General features: G+C 39.2%; 1 protein-coding gene across 3 annotated transcripts; it reads right to left on the bottom strand.

Annotated features, from left to right (window-relative positions):
• ABT1 (activator of basal transcription 1) lies at positions 1 to 7,038 on the bottom strand. Of its 3 annotated transcripts, XR_003084983.2 has the most exons (5): positions 6,962 to 7,038; positions 5,794 to 6,125; positions 5,225 to 5,400; positions 3,577 to 4,130; positions 1 to 3,449 (listed from the first exon to the last, which is right to left on the bottom strand). XR_003084983.2 is itself a non-coding variant. In XM_007430809.4 (4 exons), the coding sequence occupies exons 2-4, from the start codon at positions 6,062 to 6,064 to the stop codon at positions 3,792 to 3,794; spliced, it is 786 nt and encodes a 261-aa protein (XP_007430871.1). In that variant the 5' UTR covers positions 6,065 to 6,125; positions 6,962 to 7,038; the 3' UTR covers positions 3,504 to 3,791. The 3 variants fall into 3 exon arrangements, 2 of the variants coding, with proteins under 2 accessions (XP_007430871.1, XP_087993976.1); XM_007430809.4 differs by lacking the exon at positions 1 to 3,449 and having other exon boundaries at positions 3,504 to 4,130; XM_088137850.1 differs by lacking the exons at positions 1 to 3,449; positions 6,962 to 7,038 and adding an exon at positions 6,248 to 6,302 and having other exon boundaries at positions 3,504 to 4,130.
• Positions 7,039 to 17,514: the final 10,476 nt, after the last annotated feature.

Raw genomic sequence — 17,514 nt, 5'->3', positions numbered from 1 at the left:
TTGAGAAACGCTTCTCTAAACTAACAGGTTTACAACGGGAAGTGAAAGAACTAGCTAGAGCTACTCTAGATGCTATTCCATTGTGAGAGGAAAGACACTATGTTGAAAACAACCTCTGTTGTTGAAAACAACCTCTGACTGAGCTGTTCAGAGGATGGAATAAAAACTGCCTCATAGAAAAGAGACTAGACTGGGAGTCCAAGAGACTAAAATGTCTTTAAACAAAGATCAAATAAACTTCCATATTGTGAGGTGTTAACTATATCCATTCCTGGAAACCAGAGTGATGGATCTGATGATTTGGAAGCACAGAGGCCAACAAAACTTCATCGTATCAGTAGAAAGATATACATTAACTTGCTTAGTCAGAACTGTAGGAAGTCTTGAAAAGGAAGTAAACAGCACAGTTAACAAGGCAAAAAAAAGATTCAAAACCATTTTGATAGTTAAGAAAAGATAGGTTGAAAGTAACAGAATGAAATTTAACAGAGACAAGTGCACTTAACAAGCAAAAATCAAATGCACAGGTACAGCCTTAAGAATGGTACTGTGAAATAGATCTTGGAACAGTAGTTGATTGGGAACTGAGTATGAGCCAGTAATGTGATGTGACTGCAAAAAAGGCAAATGCAATTATGGCTGCATCAACAATAGTTTATAATTTTCAAATTGTAAATGTAGTTGGTCAGACTCCCTCCACCACCCCTCTCCTTCGAGTATTGTGTTCAGTTCTGGGTACTGCTCTACAACAAGTACCCAGAGAAGTTAGAACAGATTCAGAAAAGAGCAGCAAGGATGCTCAGGGACTAGAAACTAAATCCTTTGGAGACTGAAGACCTTGGTATGCTTAACCTCCAAAGACTGTGGATGGGATATGATAAATTTCTTCAAATACCTGAAAATAAAAACCACTGGACACGTTTTTCTTCGATGCTCATTCTATAGAGACATTCAAACAAAATTTATTTATCCGATGATTAATAGGTTCCCAGGCCGCTCTGATACTGAATATCTACAGTTTCTGCTTAAAGACGAACGGATTATAGTCATAGCGCAGGTAGCCAGATTCTGCACAGCAGCACTAAAGATTCGTTGGAATCTGATGAACAACTTATTGTAAACATTTTTATATAACCAACACGCTTCAATTTTAGATATTTCACTTCATTGTAATTTTAGTAGCTAATAACTAATAATTATAGGTTGTCATAATTTAAGGAGTAATAATATACTACAGTATAGGCCGCTTGACCTCATGTATAAATGATAGGTAGGCTGCCAAATTATAATTATGATATGGATTTTATTTGCTATTATTATAGCTAAGAATTTTTAATTAGACACATTTTGTGCATTTTTAATTGTACTGGTCTATGACTAATAAAAATAAACAATACCTGAAACAATGTCACCTAGAAGACTGACACCTGTTCTCCCTCATTCCAGAGTATAGGACATGGGATCTAAGGAATAGGAAGATAGATTCCTGTTGAATGTTAGAAAAAATTCCTAACATAAGAGCAAATTGAGTGTAACCGGTTACCATGAAGGGTGCTGGGCTCCCATTCATTGGATTTATTCAAGCAGAGGCTAGATGGCCATCTCTCAGGGATGCTTTAATTTGGATTTCTGCACAGAGGAGTGGGCTAGAGTTAAGGGCCTTGATGCCCCATCTCTATGATACCCCACCCCCTCCCCTTTGCTCAACTAAATCAACTCAATAGCAAGGAAATAACTGGCACATATAACAAATGCTACCATAAGAATCCCTTGTTGATATACAAAAGACAATCCTTCTAATGGAGGAAAGAATTTCTCTTCCAGGAGAAATTTAGCAACAATAAGGAAAACCACAGGTCCAAGACAAACTATTTTTTTACTGAACATAAATTAAAAGAAATCCATAGGTCTGAGACAAACTATCTATTTATCAGCTGTAGCCCCAAGAGCTGCAAATAGGCTCTTCTGCACTTGCTCTTGTAACCATCTCACAGACTCCAAGGGCCCGGGGAAGAGCAGAGACAGCTCCATCAATATACTGACTGCTCTTCTAGTCCAAATGGCTCTAAGACAAAAAAGACAGGGATGTTTCCCATTCAGCAATTCATTAACTGCACCCAATTACAGGGCCTAGCAAGACCTCTTGCTGTTTCTCTGGGAAACTCCATTTCTCAAGGCCTGGGAGGAGGCAGCAATAGTTCTGAGCTTAAAATGGCCAGTGGCTTATCTAGATGCTCACAGGCAAAAAATCTCCTTTTCAAGAAGGCCTAGGCCTTGCTTGGTCCTTTCCGTGACTGAGGGGGAGGATGAATACGGGTCTCCACCGGAACCATTCTGAATTTTAGTCACTTCATCAGATCCCTTGAAACTTAACTCGAAGGGAGCAAAAATTCTCTGTGGAGAGAAAAGCTCCTGGATTTCTCATTTCCTTGGAGCTGCCACCTGTTTTTATGAGTGAACGATCTGGCATAATTAACCGTTGGATTGCCCTCCCATCTAAGACATCTATTGCTCCTGTGCTGAGGAAGAGACTCAGCCCTGATGCTTTGACATAGCTCCCTTCAGGGAATGCCTCGAATTCTCTTTTTTTTAAAGGATACTTTTACACCATGCATAATCTGTATCTGTGGGCTTTTCAGTCTAAATGGTTATTGTTGCTTTTTCTTGTAACAAAGGTACTCCAAATCCTTCATCATGAGCAACACTTTGCCTGCAATCCCCCCAAAACAAAATATTTTAATACCACTCATACAATAAACAAAACCTTCCATTGTCTAAACAAGGGAATGATCAACTCCTTTTTCTTTATTAATTTCCCAACATTTTGATTAAAAATCACACAGAAAACACTGCTAAGGAAGTGTTTATTATTTATTTATTCATTCATTAGATTTCTATCCTGCCCTTCCTCCAGGAACAGTGTACACAGTATTCCTTCTGCCAATTTTCCCCACCACAACTGTTAGTAGGCTGGGCCAAGAGGCAGTTTAGATTATAAAAGATGGACAGATTTGGCTCATGATTCTAAGTTTTAAATAAGATCTCTGATGAGAAACCTGAAACTCAAAACAGTAGAAAAAAACATTTTTTTATTTTAGTCTGGCAGCATTTGCTCAGGATTGCATGAATATTACTATTCTAAATCCAAGCCTCTGACTGGCATATCCAATGACACATATTCTTATAATATCATAGTCTTTATTTCCACATAGCCAGCAGGAATTCTCGACATTTTCTTATTTAGCTGTACTTCATATCAGTTCTACAAATGGAGGCAGGACTAAAATACCTTGGGTTTCACTAGATTATACCAACCTGTTCCTTTATTCCCCCGACTTCTCAATCAGCAAAGGAAGAACCAGAAGAAAAAGTTGCCTCCTGCCAAATCCCTTAAGGTAAAGTTTTAATATTGGACCATATTTAGAAGCTCTACATCAGTGTTTCTCAACCTCAGCCGCTTGAAGATGTGTGGACTTCAACTCCCAGAATTCCCCAGCCAGCTCTGCTGGCTGGGGAATTCCGGGAGTTGAAGTCCACACATCTTCAAGCGACCGAGGTTGAGAAACACTGCTCTACATAGTTCCCTAAAGAAAATGTTCTCCTCAGGAGGCAACTCTGCAACTTCTGTATCGCCAGCATACCAATACAGCAGGCCAAGTACTTACTGAAACAACACAAGCATTTTCCTCTAGTAGGATTAATGGCGGACTTGGTTTGCTCCACTTGCAAAAGTTGGCTGCCAAGAGCTAGACCAGGATCATGAGCGGGTCCTTCAGTCCACAGGTCCATCTCTATTGCTGGATATTGAAGATTTTGGTCAACAGAGATTTGTTTGACTGGGATTTCTGCTGGATCTCAGCAGACCGGGCTAGCTGTTGCTTGAGACGTTTCTTTCCTTTGCTCGTCTGGATTTCGTCCTCAGTACAGCGCTGAACGAAGCCCCAGCTCTTTTCGGCATGTTCTCCCTGACTGCCCTTCTTTGAAAAGTGCTTGCTTTTCTCCACGTTCTGCAGGTAGAAATTAGTCTCGCGCTTGGCCTGAGAAACTTCAGCACGCATGCGCTGCTGCCGCACCTGCCTTTCATACACAAGCTGCTCACTCAAGTGAGTCCATCTAAAGCGGTTCAAATACTGAGAAAGATAGGGAAACTAGTTAATAGGTCATAAGATTATCGTAGCAGCATATAACAACGCATGGGTGAGAAGAACTGACCATCCTGTAACCCAGGCTTAAATACTCTCCATATTATTTAAGGCTACTCTAGTCCTCACAGATATTAATCTATGGGCTGGAACAATCTGACCTCCTTAGAACTGGTTAAAACCTGTAATAAAGAATCTGGTGGTAGAAGTTCAATGGCAAATGTGGGACCATTCATGGCCCTCAGTCTAACCGGAAAAGCTCACTGCAAGCACTTACATCTTGATACAAGTCTGAGCAATCCATCACACTCCCAAGATAAGAAGGAGAGAGAGAGAGAGAGAAAAGAAATAATCCAGTGCACTATAGATTTGTGATCTGAAATTAATCATCTTCATAGAATTTCATCCCTTGACCAAACGAAAAAAAGTTACAGATTTTACAGATATAGAGTCCATGTGCTTGAACACTAGCAATCCATTTAAAGAAGTGAGAAGAGATATGAGTGCTTCCAAAACAATTCCTCAAGAAATATATTTATTCTATTAATCTTCTAAAATGTACTCTATTTATCAAATGCACACATGCACATAGGGATTCATTACATCTTTTACAGCGAGTAAAACATTAAATCACAAATTGATTTGAGGACTGTCATGTGCTTAAGAATTATTCTAAGGATGAGGATGGCCTATGGGGTGCCATTTGACCATTTCTTGATTCAACCCATCGCATTTTGAACAAGGATGCTATATGAAAACATAGCTGTAGGACATATAAAAATTGATTTAATCCCTCCAACATCTCTATATATGGCTGAACTGTTTTGCCAATCCAAATATAGTTTAGCAAAGCAACTGATCTTGCACCAGATTTCATGAAAAGAAGGTGGAAATGCAGGAGAAGGAGCACTTTCACAACATCAAGTCAGAATCAGTCTATCCAGGAGATAAAAACTTGCATCAACCATTAACTTTCAATTCCTTTGAAGAGCCTCATCTTTTTTTTAAAAAAAGGTTGAGTTGTTCCCAATAGCAATCAGATTAGGAAGAGATAACAGAGTAATCAGTCCCAGGTAACACACCTTTATATTCCACAGGTCATAATGGAATTGGCTTTTCTTACGAACACCCATAGGAGTATTGTGTAAACTAGCAGCTACCAGCTTTGCCACACGCTTATCCCGGAATTCCACCCAACCTTCAGTGAAGTTTTTGGCATTACTACCAGCCGCCTTCTTTTTCTTTCGGATAAATCGCTCTGAGGAATGCAAAAAGACAAAAGAGTCATAAACTACAGAATTTGGACTAGGCCCAGCTCAGTCACACACATACCTATTGGTTTATACATATTTCATCCTTAAACCAACTTACTCCAAGTGTAAAATGTAACCATTAATAATTTCCTTTTGAAGTGATAAAAACTGCACAGCATTTCAATTAATAGTACACCCAGCTGAAGACAGCTTCCATCTGAATACCATGCCCTTCACCTGCCCCCCACATTAATGACAAGGGTAATGAGAAATGACATTCAGTGGTTCCCCAGGTAACCCAGTCTTTTATACCAGAACGTATATTAACTTTATTTAGCATTCTCTTTTCCACATACATAGAACGGCTTACTGTTTCTAATGCACTCATACAAGCTCACCTTCAGGCTGCAAGAAAATACGTCCCACTTCACCATGGACGCAAAGCAGGTTTCGGACATGCCGAGGCCGGAAGCGTGGAGGGATATGACCAAGATAAATTATGCCAGGTACAACCTTTTTGGTGCCATTTTGATTACAGGAATCCAGCTGAGAATCCTCTTCTATTTCCTTATTTTCTGAGACTGTCTCTATTCCTCCCTCTTCACTGTTCATTACTAAGTCTTCAGTCATTGGTGTCAGCTGGAGTTTTCCTGCACCCTCATCAGCCATCTGGTTTTTGCTTAGTTACTATTGGGCAATGTATGGATATAACTGGAAAACTGTTTTCTTTCTATAATAGAAAAGGCAAGAATAATGAAAATTGCTTAGGAGGAAAATGCTTTCTGTCATACTCACACCCAATTTCCCTACTTGTCCATATCCTCAAAACTATTATATAAAATCAATTATTACCTGAAATGTATATTGCAATTTCTCCAGAAGCCCATAACTAGCTAGCCAGCAGCATGAATGCCATCATTTCTACAGGCAGACATCTGCAACACATTTGGACAGGACAAGAAAGCCTCTATGTGTAATTATGACAGAGAATTCGATCCATGCTCTTATCTCCCACATTATACCACATTAATAATATTGGTGTTTTTAATTATGGAATAGTTTTTAATGTTTGTCTCTTTTTTAAGGTTTGTTTTTTACGGTACGTCACCCAGAATCACGTTCATGAGATCGGTGGCTATATAAATATGATTGATTGATGAATAAATAAATTCATGGGTTTGAGGATTAGAAAGAGTAGAATATGGAAAGAAAGGAGCCGTGATGTAATCTTAGAGAGAGAATAAAATACAAATGCATTTATAACTACTGTAAGGAAAATCGGAAGCCACTTATTCATATCTTTTTCCCCCTTTCTTTGCCATACTTTACTTTATTTTTTTTAATTTGTATTGTTTTCACTTTGTAAAAGAACTTCTTCAATAAAAATTAAATACATACATACATACATAAGTAAAACATACTCTGGGAGGCTTACAAACAATTAAAACAAATATAAAAACAACCAAAAAAATCCAAAATATCTCGAGGACACCGGGTTCTTCCTAACCCCTTACTAATTCTGCCTTAATATACTGCTCTATTCTATCCTCCCTTGCTACCCCTTACTTTCTCCAAGGAGTTTCTTCTACTTCACGTCCTCCTCAAACGTGCTCCCCGTCAGTTGAGCGACATCTTCCCTAACGGCACTGTCGCAAACGGAAGCGAGCACTTCCTCCCATAGAGCTAAAACAGAGGGAAGAGAGATACCGAGCCAATGGGCAACCATATAACGTGTTTACCTCTTAATAAAAAGTCTACGGTCACTAAATGTGTGGGTGGGGAAGAGATGCGTTTGTGGCAAGAGATCGATGGAAAAGGAGGCGGGGCTTGAACAGCTTCGACGAATGAAGAAGCAGAGGCGATGGAACGAGGTTGAGGTCGTGGAATGCCAAAGCAGCCAATCGCAAGCTGGCCGATCAAGCGTGGGCGGGTTTGTTTGCAGGTCTTACCTGTCCGAATGTTTCGCTTACGCGCGCGGGTCGATGCCTCACCTGGTGCCTCGTTCTTAATGTCGCCACGACGGAAGGGAGGGTAAAGAGGGCTCGGTACAAATAAACAGATCTTTCTTCTTCCACCCTTTACAGATGTTGAACGTGAACCCTTGCAATTCTCTAGTTTCCAAAAACTGTAGAGTAGTTTTTGGCTATGCAGCTGTAGGCTGATGGGAGCTGAAAGCCAACAAATCTGGAAAAGCAGAAATGATCCCTCGCTTAAGACTGTCATCTTTTTTTCATCTTTTATTACCTTTCTAGATCAAACGTGTATCATTTTAAAAATTCAATTTATTGAACGTTAAATTTAGCCAGAGGTGTGCGGCAGATTATGCCTTTGATACAAAGGCAGTGTAAAATAGATCACAGTACAGCTTATATTTATTGTGCAAATCTCTTACAGTATTCTCTTATTTCTTATTCAAATGGATAAAGCAGCTTAACACTCTTCAGGCTTTGTTTATGTAAAGATAGACTAGATTGCATTTCAAAATTACTGAATCTTAGATTAATCAGTCACTTTCCCTCTACTAAGGGTCTACTAAGGAATGGTTACGATTCGGCAGAAAGTGACAGTGTGGGTGAGGATTATAGAGAATTTAGACACCACCATCATAGTTTAGACATTAGACACTTTTGTATCTTACAGATATACCTCAACATTTTACAAATGGGGAAACTTGTATATTGTAACATCTGGAATATGATTGCCTGCCTTGCCTTTGCAAAGCACATTGCTACATGGTCTCTATTTGCCTTGAACTGCACCAATTTTCTGTATGCTCTGATCTGATTTTGAAGTTGAGGCTGTTCATTTGAGGAAAGAAATATGAGAAAACTATAACTGTCATGTTAGCAGTCATAAATGAGTCAAACATATCGGCCTGTTTTCTGTTTTGCCATCCTGCTGCCCTTCAAATATGTTGGGCTAAATGTCTCAGTAAAAAAAACAATTTCTGGCTGGAGAATTCTGGGAGTTGAAGTGCAGACATCTTAAAGTTGCCAAGATTCAGAAACGTTGTTCTATAGAATTGCACTGTTACATCCATTTTAATGAATATATTTACAGATGCACCAGAAACCCTATGAATATTTTACATATATTTATTGGATTATCTCAGCACACCTTGCCACTAGCCATATTGATTGGCTGTGCTACAAATTGTCATTCAGCAACTTGTGGAGGGCTACAGATTTCCTATACTTCAGTCTGTAATAGATTAAGTGATAAAGATTATAGAAATGTATTGACTAACTTGCTGCAATGAGGCAATTGTTAGCCTGTTTTAGCAAAATATATACAAGATATATACAACTAATCAAGTTTATTATATAATAAAATTTTATGGAATAAGCCTACTCCATCAAATGAATGGAGTAAATTCCTGCAACAAAGATTTTATAAGTATGTTGATTTGTAAGGGAATTTGTAAGGGAATTTGTATGGGAAAAGAGACAGAAAGGAAAAGGCAGAATTGTTTTGCAATGTAGAAGTCAGAGCAACAAAATAAGATAGGCAGAGGTCATAAATCAAGTATAAGCAAATGCCATTGCCAGACTGATACAACAAAATCAACAAAGAATTTATGGTCCACCCAAAAATCCGCAACACCTCTTTTTAATGAGATTTGTAGTCTTGAAAATACTGATATCATAGCTGTAATTTGGAATGACAGAAAATGGAAGCTAAGGGAAATACAGGGTGCTTTGGAAACAATATAAAATATGCCAGTTATGAACATTTGACAAGTAATGCTGTAATATTTAATATTAGATTACACCACCATACAGGAAATTTTGGTCCATATTCAAACTTGCTACTCAAGGTGTATAAAAGAGAACAGTTATTCTCTGGTATAAGCTGTGGAGCACTGATTTATGTTAAACCTGTAGGTGGCAGTGAAAGAAATACTGTTGAAGGAGTCTCTTGTGGGCTGTTCATCACAGTCAACTATCTTGGGGATCTCTTGGTTTTTGGGTGAATATTATAGTTGGAGAAATGCCTTTAAAGTCCCTAATTTGTGTGTCTTCATCGTATTTATTAGATGTAGACACTGTAGATACTATATTATCTTTGGATAGTTATGATAATATCATAGGGTCTGGTTATATACAATAGATTTTGCGGCACCTTCTGGGTGGAAGATGGAGGTATGTAAATATAGGGATCAATCAGTGGATTTCCTTTGTAAAATAATGACAATAGTTCATTGTTCATCACAGTAATTTCAGGAAATGTATTTGGCTTTCTTGGACCTTTTAATTTTTGTTACCAACGAAGTTGAAAGCTGCTGAACTTTTAAGGAATATGGTACAGTATTTGTTCATGTTTGCTTGTTTAGGAGAATCAGGCAGACAAAAAAAGTAAGGCTAAAACAGAAGAAATCAATAACATTGTAGTAAAATAAAATTACTGTATATCTTCTTGGATTTTGTTCTTCATTGTATTACATTAATGCCGAAAGTTCCAGAAAAAAAAGATGAGAAAAACAGGGAGGGGGAGAGGAGAGTGTCTAAGAATACACAATTTGTCACATACAATATTGATTAATCAGTTTCATTTTTTAAAATTTAATTATCCCTATCAGAAGTCTCTATGTCTTGTCATCTTTTATCATGTTCTCATTTTCATTCATTTCTGAAAACTGTAGTTTTGCTTATAAAGAGAAGCTTCTCCGTCCCTTCATGTTAATTTCTCGATTTGGTGTGAATATTTCGAACACTGACTAATTTCTTTCATATCCTATGTATTATTTTAAAATATTTAAAATATTTCATTATCATTTTTCTCATGGGGGGGGAGAACCAAGGGGGGAAAAGAAAATAAATAAGAAGCATTGTTTTTCAAGTGACTCTGCCCCTTATCTGCAGATACGTATTTTCACTCCAAATCTGAAATAATAGTAGCAGAACTTGATATTTCTCTTGTCTAAGAGGATCACCAAGAACAATATTCTTGATGGATGGTAATCTATTATCACCTGGGATGTGGGTCTTAAGGGCTTCAACATCTACAGTGGCTGGAAGAGTTTTTCCTGGGAAGTTATCTATGCCGTGTAGTTTTCTCAGGATCTAATGTGTAATTTGGATGGTAGTGGCACATGGTCTGAGTCCATAAAGACCAGACATCCCACTGTAATTGTGTCAATTCCAGAAACAGTGGGGTATCCCTTAGAAATTTGGCCATTTCCCCACTATTAATTTAAACTATCTATCCTTTCATAGGCTCTTCCTCACAGTTCATTCAATGTGCTGTCCCCCAGTCTTTGAGCTGGCAAAAAACTATTCTCATCTAAATCAGTTAGATGAGCAATAACACTTCCGGTTGCATCAGGTTACCTGATCTCATCTTCAAGATGAAGAACAGTGCCGCATTATAGATTTTGTACAGTGTTGAAGCTGTAGCAGAATAGTGTTGGATTAAAATGGGAAAACAACTTTTATTCCTGTAGAAAAAGTAATAACATGTCTGTTTCAGTTATAGTCTGGAAAAAGCAGGGCCAACATTTTGTGATCAAGGGAGAAGACTGGAGTTGTCAGGGCATTAAACTGATGCTGTAAACTGCAAGTGGGAACAAAGCCTGTATCTTTCTGCTAAGAATTTACTCCACCCGTTTTACAGTATGAAGTAGGTTTAAGTTGTGACAGCTTACGAAATAATAAAATTGGTTAACTTTAAAAGTGACACAAATCTCATGGGATTTTTTTTTTTGGTTTATTATTTGTTATATAGAGTTATATGGGCCCCAAACCGACACCCAATTCTGGGTCGCTAACAATCAATAAAATAAGCCAACAATACAAATTAAAAAATTAAAAATGACGTATTACACTCAGAATTCTCCCTAGAAGATATAATCATCATACCAAGATGGGCTCACCCAGCAGCCTGGCCCAATGCTTGGGGGAAAGGCCAGGTCTTATGAAACGCCAGTAGGGTTAGGGCCATCTGAATTTTGTGGGGGGGGGAGGTTATGCCGTTCCATAATCAGGTATCATGGGAGAAGAGGCATGCTTCCTGGGTCCCATTAGGTGGCATTGTTGAATAGGCTTCACAGAATTAGAATTAATTGACCAGATGTAGCTTCCAGGTGGTCTCGAGGGCACCCCATAGGATGCAATAATCCAAAGGGGAGGTAACCAAAGAGTGAGTGACAGTGAGTAGGGCCTCCCAGTTTAGTAACAAGGGTAACTGGTACATAAGGTGCATCCGTGCAAAGGCCCTCCTGAGCCACGGCTGCCATCTGTTTTCTGATGAATCGGTGCAGTTTCTCCAACCTGGTGGCCTCCAGAGGTGTTTAGGCAATAACTCCTCAAATTCTTCCTCAAGCTCACAGATGGTATCACATGGCACCAGGCTGGGAAAGGCTAAAAAGAGAAATGGGGAAAAGAAGGGCCATTGAACAGTTTACTGATCAAAGCTTACGCTTACTGAAGTCAGCATTTAATTCAATGGAGACTACTTACAAGGAAACAGGCCGGTCATTTGCAAGCAATGTACTCCAGAATTGCTAAGAAGCAGCAAGAAATTAATGGAATCATGAAAGGCATTTGTGAACTTGAGGTGGCCACTCACAAGCCTCCCAACTGTGCTTCTGCATAATGAGCCATACTGTCTTTACTACTCGAGTCCTGTCAATCATGTCTGTTTGGAGCAGATAACTCAGCAGCCACCTCACAATGGATTTGATCAAATGTCACACAGCGAGGCACTGAAATTACCCACTGTCAGAGGAAATGCCCCCCTCCTCTTCATGAATCCCTACTCCACACAAACTGCCTTTCATTACTGCAGCACTTCCTTGATCAGTTGTATTTGCAAACAGCAGCCTGGGCTTCTGTGGGATTTGGCATTTGTTATAAAGATTAGCATCTGAATTAAAAAATGATGGATGCCCCAAATTTCATTCTGAACAGAAGCGTAACTTTGCTTTCAAACGTTAGGCAAATCCTCCAGCTATGCAACAACCCTGTTTTACCTCCGCGTTTCTGAACATCTGTAGGCCTCCCCAATTTTTAGTAGGGACAATTTCTAAAATGTACATGTAACCCCAAAAAGGAGCTTCCTGTAAGAAAGTCATATCTACATGTAAGGTTCACGGCTACCCAGAAAACTTGAAATCAATCAGCAACACAAAACAAGAGACTTCAAGCAGGGACTTCTCTAAGCAGCTTTTTAATTGGCCAAGCAGAAGTCTGGGTGCCCACACCATGCACCAAGAGCGAGCAGGGTGGTGCACCCTTGGAGACAAAAACACAGCCTTTTATCGTATTTTTAAAAAGGCAGATCTTAGTACCATTATAATAAAGATGAGTTTTACAGCCAGTCAAAGAAACTTTAGCAGAATACATTATTCCCCACCCTTGTTTGCTTACATTAACTCTATTCCCCGCTCTTGTTTGCTTATATTAATTTAAAGTAGTTCCCCCTAACTCTTATACCTTGTCAGTCCCTGCAGAGCCTTGTTCTGGGTCCTCCCTCCTCTTATCAGGCCGCAGACTTAGTCTCTTCAGGAGGAATTTTCCCTATTATCTGAGCTAGCTCATCTGTGATTAGTTGCTTCCTCTTGCAATTTTGCTAAGTGCTGTTAGTATTGAAGCTTGGCTATAAAGAACTCTGCACATGCTCTAAAGCTATGAAGTTAACACTGCCAATTTAGATATTGCTTCATTGCCACTTTAGATACTGATCCCTTTATACAGAAACACGATGCACCCCCACTTCTCTTGCACCCTTTCATTGGCACATAAAAGGACCCTTTCACGCCTCCAGTATCCACTATGGAGAAAATCTCCCTTAGATTAAAGACTAATAAGATGGGATAACTCACTAAGGTTCTAGTTTTGGAATAAGGGCTGGTTCATGAAAGAAGGAGAAGAATGCAAATGGCGTGAAGCTAAAAGGGGCCCAAGATTTGAGAGCCTTACTTGTAGGTGCTCCATGTTTGGCGATCTAGAAACAGCATCTCTCTCTCTCTTTCTCTTTCCCTCTTATTTTTCCCTTTCTTTTTTTATAAGAAAACCAAAAAATGGAGTGTAGAAGATGATCTTTGAAGCAGGATCATGAAACAACAGAGACCCTCATTAAATGCAGCCTTGGTGTGATGCTCTGAGAATAGACATGTCCATAAATAGCATCCATCAAGATGCCATGTGAGAGACACTTCACAGTGAAAAATATACTCCATTTCCTGAAAGAAAAAATTGGACAACAAACTCTAAACCATTTTACAGCAGCTTCAGACAACTAATTGGTCTGAGGCTCATCTCAGTGGTGCTTCTCTGTGTGCAATGCAATTACATTTGCATTTTAGTGGAATTACCCTAATAGAAATGATTCTGCTTTGAGATCCCCTATGCTTCTGGCGAGAAATGAAATGTAATAAGTAGAAGAACTGTTGCATGCCAATGAGTCAGGGGAGAGCACAATCAGTTCACTTGCTTCTGAGGTCATTAAAGAGCCCCTTGATCCCAAAAAGAGGAATGGTACGGGCAAAATGTAATCAGGAGAAAAATCAGAGCACAGCAGTTTGGGATTGCAACGGGAAAGAAATAAAGGTAGGTGCGGTAGCTTAATAGTACATGGAATATGGAAATTCAGCAGATACCAAGCAAACTTCATTTTCTAAAATTTTGCCTTGGACTATTAGAGTTGTAACAGCTCTTTCCTTCTTTTCTCTGGCCACTGCATTATAAAACCAGTCTTCCCAAACTGGTGTCATCCAGAGGGGTGGGACCACAACTTCCCAAATCCTCAGTTTGCCTGTAGACAGAGAAAGCAGTAATAAATCATCACATATTTGTAGTGGCGAATGGATTTTCTACCACCATCTCTCACTAGATGGAGCTAGACAACTAACTGCTAGACAACCGCGATTGTTAACAGCAGAAATGAAGATAGGTAGGAAAACAGACCCCACGAAGCTGCATTTTAATGGCACGGCCAGAATACTTCCGAACTCAAATGGTGACCCACGTTAACAGCAGATGCTAGGAAAGTAAGGTGAAAGAATGTAGATATCTCATGTCTTTCAAGTATAAATTAACAATTATTGACTTGTTCTTAATGCATAGCTAGGCTATTATGAGCGGAGGGAAAGAGACTAACATTTCAGAACATGTTTGAATAAGGTTATGTAAACTCATTTCCTGTATTAGAGTTAGGCAACATGATAGCCATGGGCACCAATATGGATTCAGCTGACCTGCTGCAAAGCAAACACAGCCTCCAGCATTATCTTTATTTACAGAATGCCTCTCAGCTTCACCTAGCCCCCTAAGTGGAAGCAGTAGGAGGCTTACAGCTCCATGCTTCGTTTCAGAGCGTGCTGACCCGTCCAGAAGAAAATACAGTTTTATTCTGATTATATTTCCTATGCACATACAGAAAGAGCCAGTAAGGCAGGAGTAGGGAACCAGATGTTCTTGAACTCCATGTCCCAGCGTCCCTCACCATGTTAGCCAGGGGGTCTTGAAGTTGTAGTTCAGGAACATCTGGAGGGCCAGACAGGTAATAGGATGTAACAGGAAAAAGGAAAATCAACTCCAATAATTAGAGATGGGAAGATCTGAAGAACTATGGGATTAATGTTGCCAATGGCTTGTACAGGTTTGGAGGAGATGTATATAAATAAGTCAGGCCTTTAGTACAGTTGCACTAACTGGAAGAGGAAAAGAATGCATGAACTCCAAATGCCAAGGTCTAAAGGAGATTTTTCTAAGTGTATTACACATACTTGCATGGCTGTCTGTAATATAAATGGGAGAGCTTTGCATAAATAAAGGGAGCTAAAAGAAACAAAACGAATAGTCTAATTTCCAAAGCAAGACTCTTCTGGCATTACATCCTTTTGAATTTCTTTTCAAAACTATATTACATGTCAAAGTAAGAAATTTCAAGGGAAAATAATCCACAGCAAAGGTTTGGAATCAACGTTTTACTTTTAATTCTGGAAGATGTAAGTTATCTAAATCACTATAGTGTTAACAAAGTCAAGTTTATATTGTATAAATACTGCTGTACCCTGCTAATATCTGTATTATATAATGTATTATTTGCATGTTATATTACAATAAATAACTTGGGAAAAATTCTGGAAGATATTCTGAATTTGGTAAGGCAGCCCAAGACATTTTGGTACCGAATGTAGAATAATTCAAATACTGTCTTTCCCATTGGTTAAAAAAATAATAATAATAATAATAAATTTATGGTACCCCACATACCAGTTGAGATATATCCTCTCCTGACCTAATGCTAGACTGAAATTTGATGCCTTAGAATAAAAATCTAGGACTTTTGTGTGTGCATGCGCAAAAGATTTATTTGCATAATACCTCATAACTCATTCCTTTAAATACATTTTTAAAACAATTTATAGAAATATACAGTCGGATACTCTCTGTGTATTGAAGCATATTAGCTGCAAAATCTCTTGCTCTGGAATCATGCTGAGAACAAAGAAAAATCCATTATCTAAGTGGGGGAAATAGCATTACTTGAAAATACAAATAATATTATTTCATAGCTGCAGAGATATTTAAACTAGGGACACCCACAGCCTTGTCATTACACCAAATACTAAGTAAAATTAATTCCCAGTTGGATACAGAATTGGTTGGCTGGGTAGCCCCAACACATCTGAAGGACAACAGAATGGAAATGACTGTTGTATGGTCTGTCTTTTAAACTGAGGAACCCAACATCTTGGGTTTCTCAGAAACTTTGCAGAGGTTCTTAAGTGGAAGAATCTGTAATGGCAGACCAACCTCATGGTTTACAGCTAGCCTATTTGTATTCATCTTCTCCTGCATTCTACAGCTGCAGAGAGCAATGGTTAGGTTTCCAAACAAATTGATGAACAGGGATGAGATGGCCCAACAAGCCTGTCTGTACCTATCTCCATATGTCCCCAAATTCTCAGCAATGTACAGAAGTTCCACAGCAATCATCCAAGGATATGCAAGGAGATAAGTGAAGGTTGGGGGAAAAACCCTATTCAATGGCAGTGGAAAGTTTGGGAACTACTGCTGTAGGGAGGCAGCAATCCAGCTTCTGTCATGGACAAAGACTAGGGTTATCTATAGAAAATATAAGGTGTGGAGATTCCACAGCTTGGTTTTTGGATTTACAGTTCCTACGAGCCAGTGAGTATGTAGATCAATCCATCAATCTCACGCTGCTTCCCTCTGCACTTTAAATGGGAGATAATCATATTTACCAACTTCATTAAGATCTGCATGGATAACATCAATATTTTTCTGTGGAAGAGGCCAGGGAATGATCATTATCCTGGAATTCTTCCTCTTTGCTGTCCTGTGAAGTCATAATCCGGGTGACATGACATCCCAGCAGGTTATGGCAGGAAGCGGCTACGGTAAGACATGGGATTAACTCTGGTGAACCCACAAAGGATGCCAGCACAGGGGGAGATGACATGTCAGAAAATCATCTTAGTTACAGAAGGAAACCAAGAGGAAGGGGGAGAAGGGAGAAGAATTGCCACACACGGACTCTGTCGTGTTTTGGAAATGTTTCACAGTAATATGTACGTGGCTTCCACAGCCAGCAAATCTTACATCCCTTTATTCAGAGATGTCAGATTCACCCCAGTAAGAATTTCCTTTTATGCCCTGTCTCTATCTCAGATGGAGACTGGCCCCATCACCCTTCTGGCTTAGCAGAATGATAGAGATGATCATGAGTGGGACAACTCATCTTGGGAAATGTCTGTGGGGACAGACATCTTCAGTAATTTCCCTCTAGCAAGATAATGATTCCAGCAGCAGCCATTACATCAGGGAAAGAATAAAAGGAAGGAACAGACTCTTCTCATAAAAACTTGTCCTGAGAGGCTTATTGCCTGGATACTGGAAGTAATTAATATATAGCCATCATGACTAGGAGCCATGGATAGCTTCATCCTTCATGAATTTGTCTAATCCCTCCCCTTTTAAAGCCATCCAGAAATTCCTCAGGCTAACCATATGATCTTGAAGACATCCTTCCTTTTATCCATCATGAACCTCCCGTCACTTAACTTGATAATTCTGGGCTCTAGAATTTGGAAGGAGAAAACCTAAATCCTCAGTTTTGCTCCTCCACCCCAGTCCCTTTTGTGTCCTACC

The sequence above is a fragment of the Python bivittatus genome, unplaced genomic scaffold, assembly GCF_059951505.1.
Source record: "Python bivittatus isolate LINGU-HERP-01145 unplaced genomic scaffold, Pbiv_v1 ctg000220_np1212, whole genome shotgun sequence".
Taxonomy (NCBI): Eukaryota; Metazoa; Chordata; class Lepidosauria; order Squamata; family Pythonidae; genus Python; species Python bivittatus.
The sequence above is the reverse complement of the archived record's forward strand: the minus strand, read 5'-3'. Positions and strand labels throughout refer to the sequence as shown.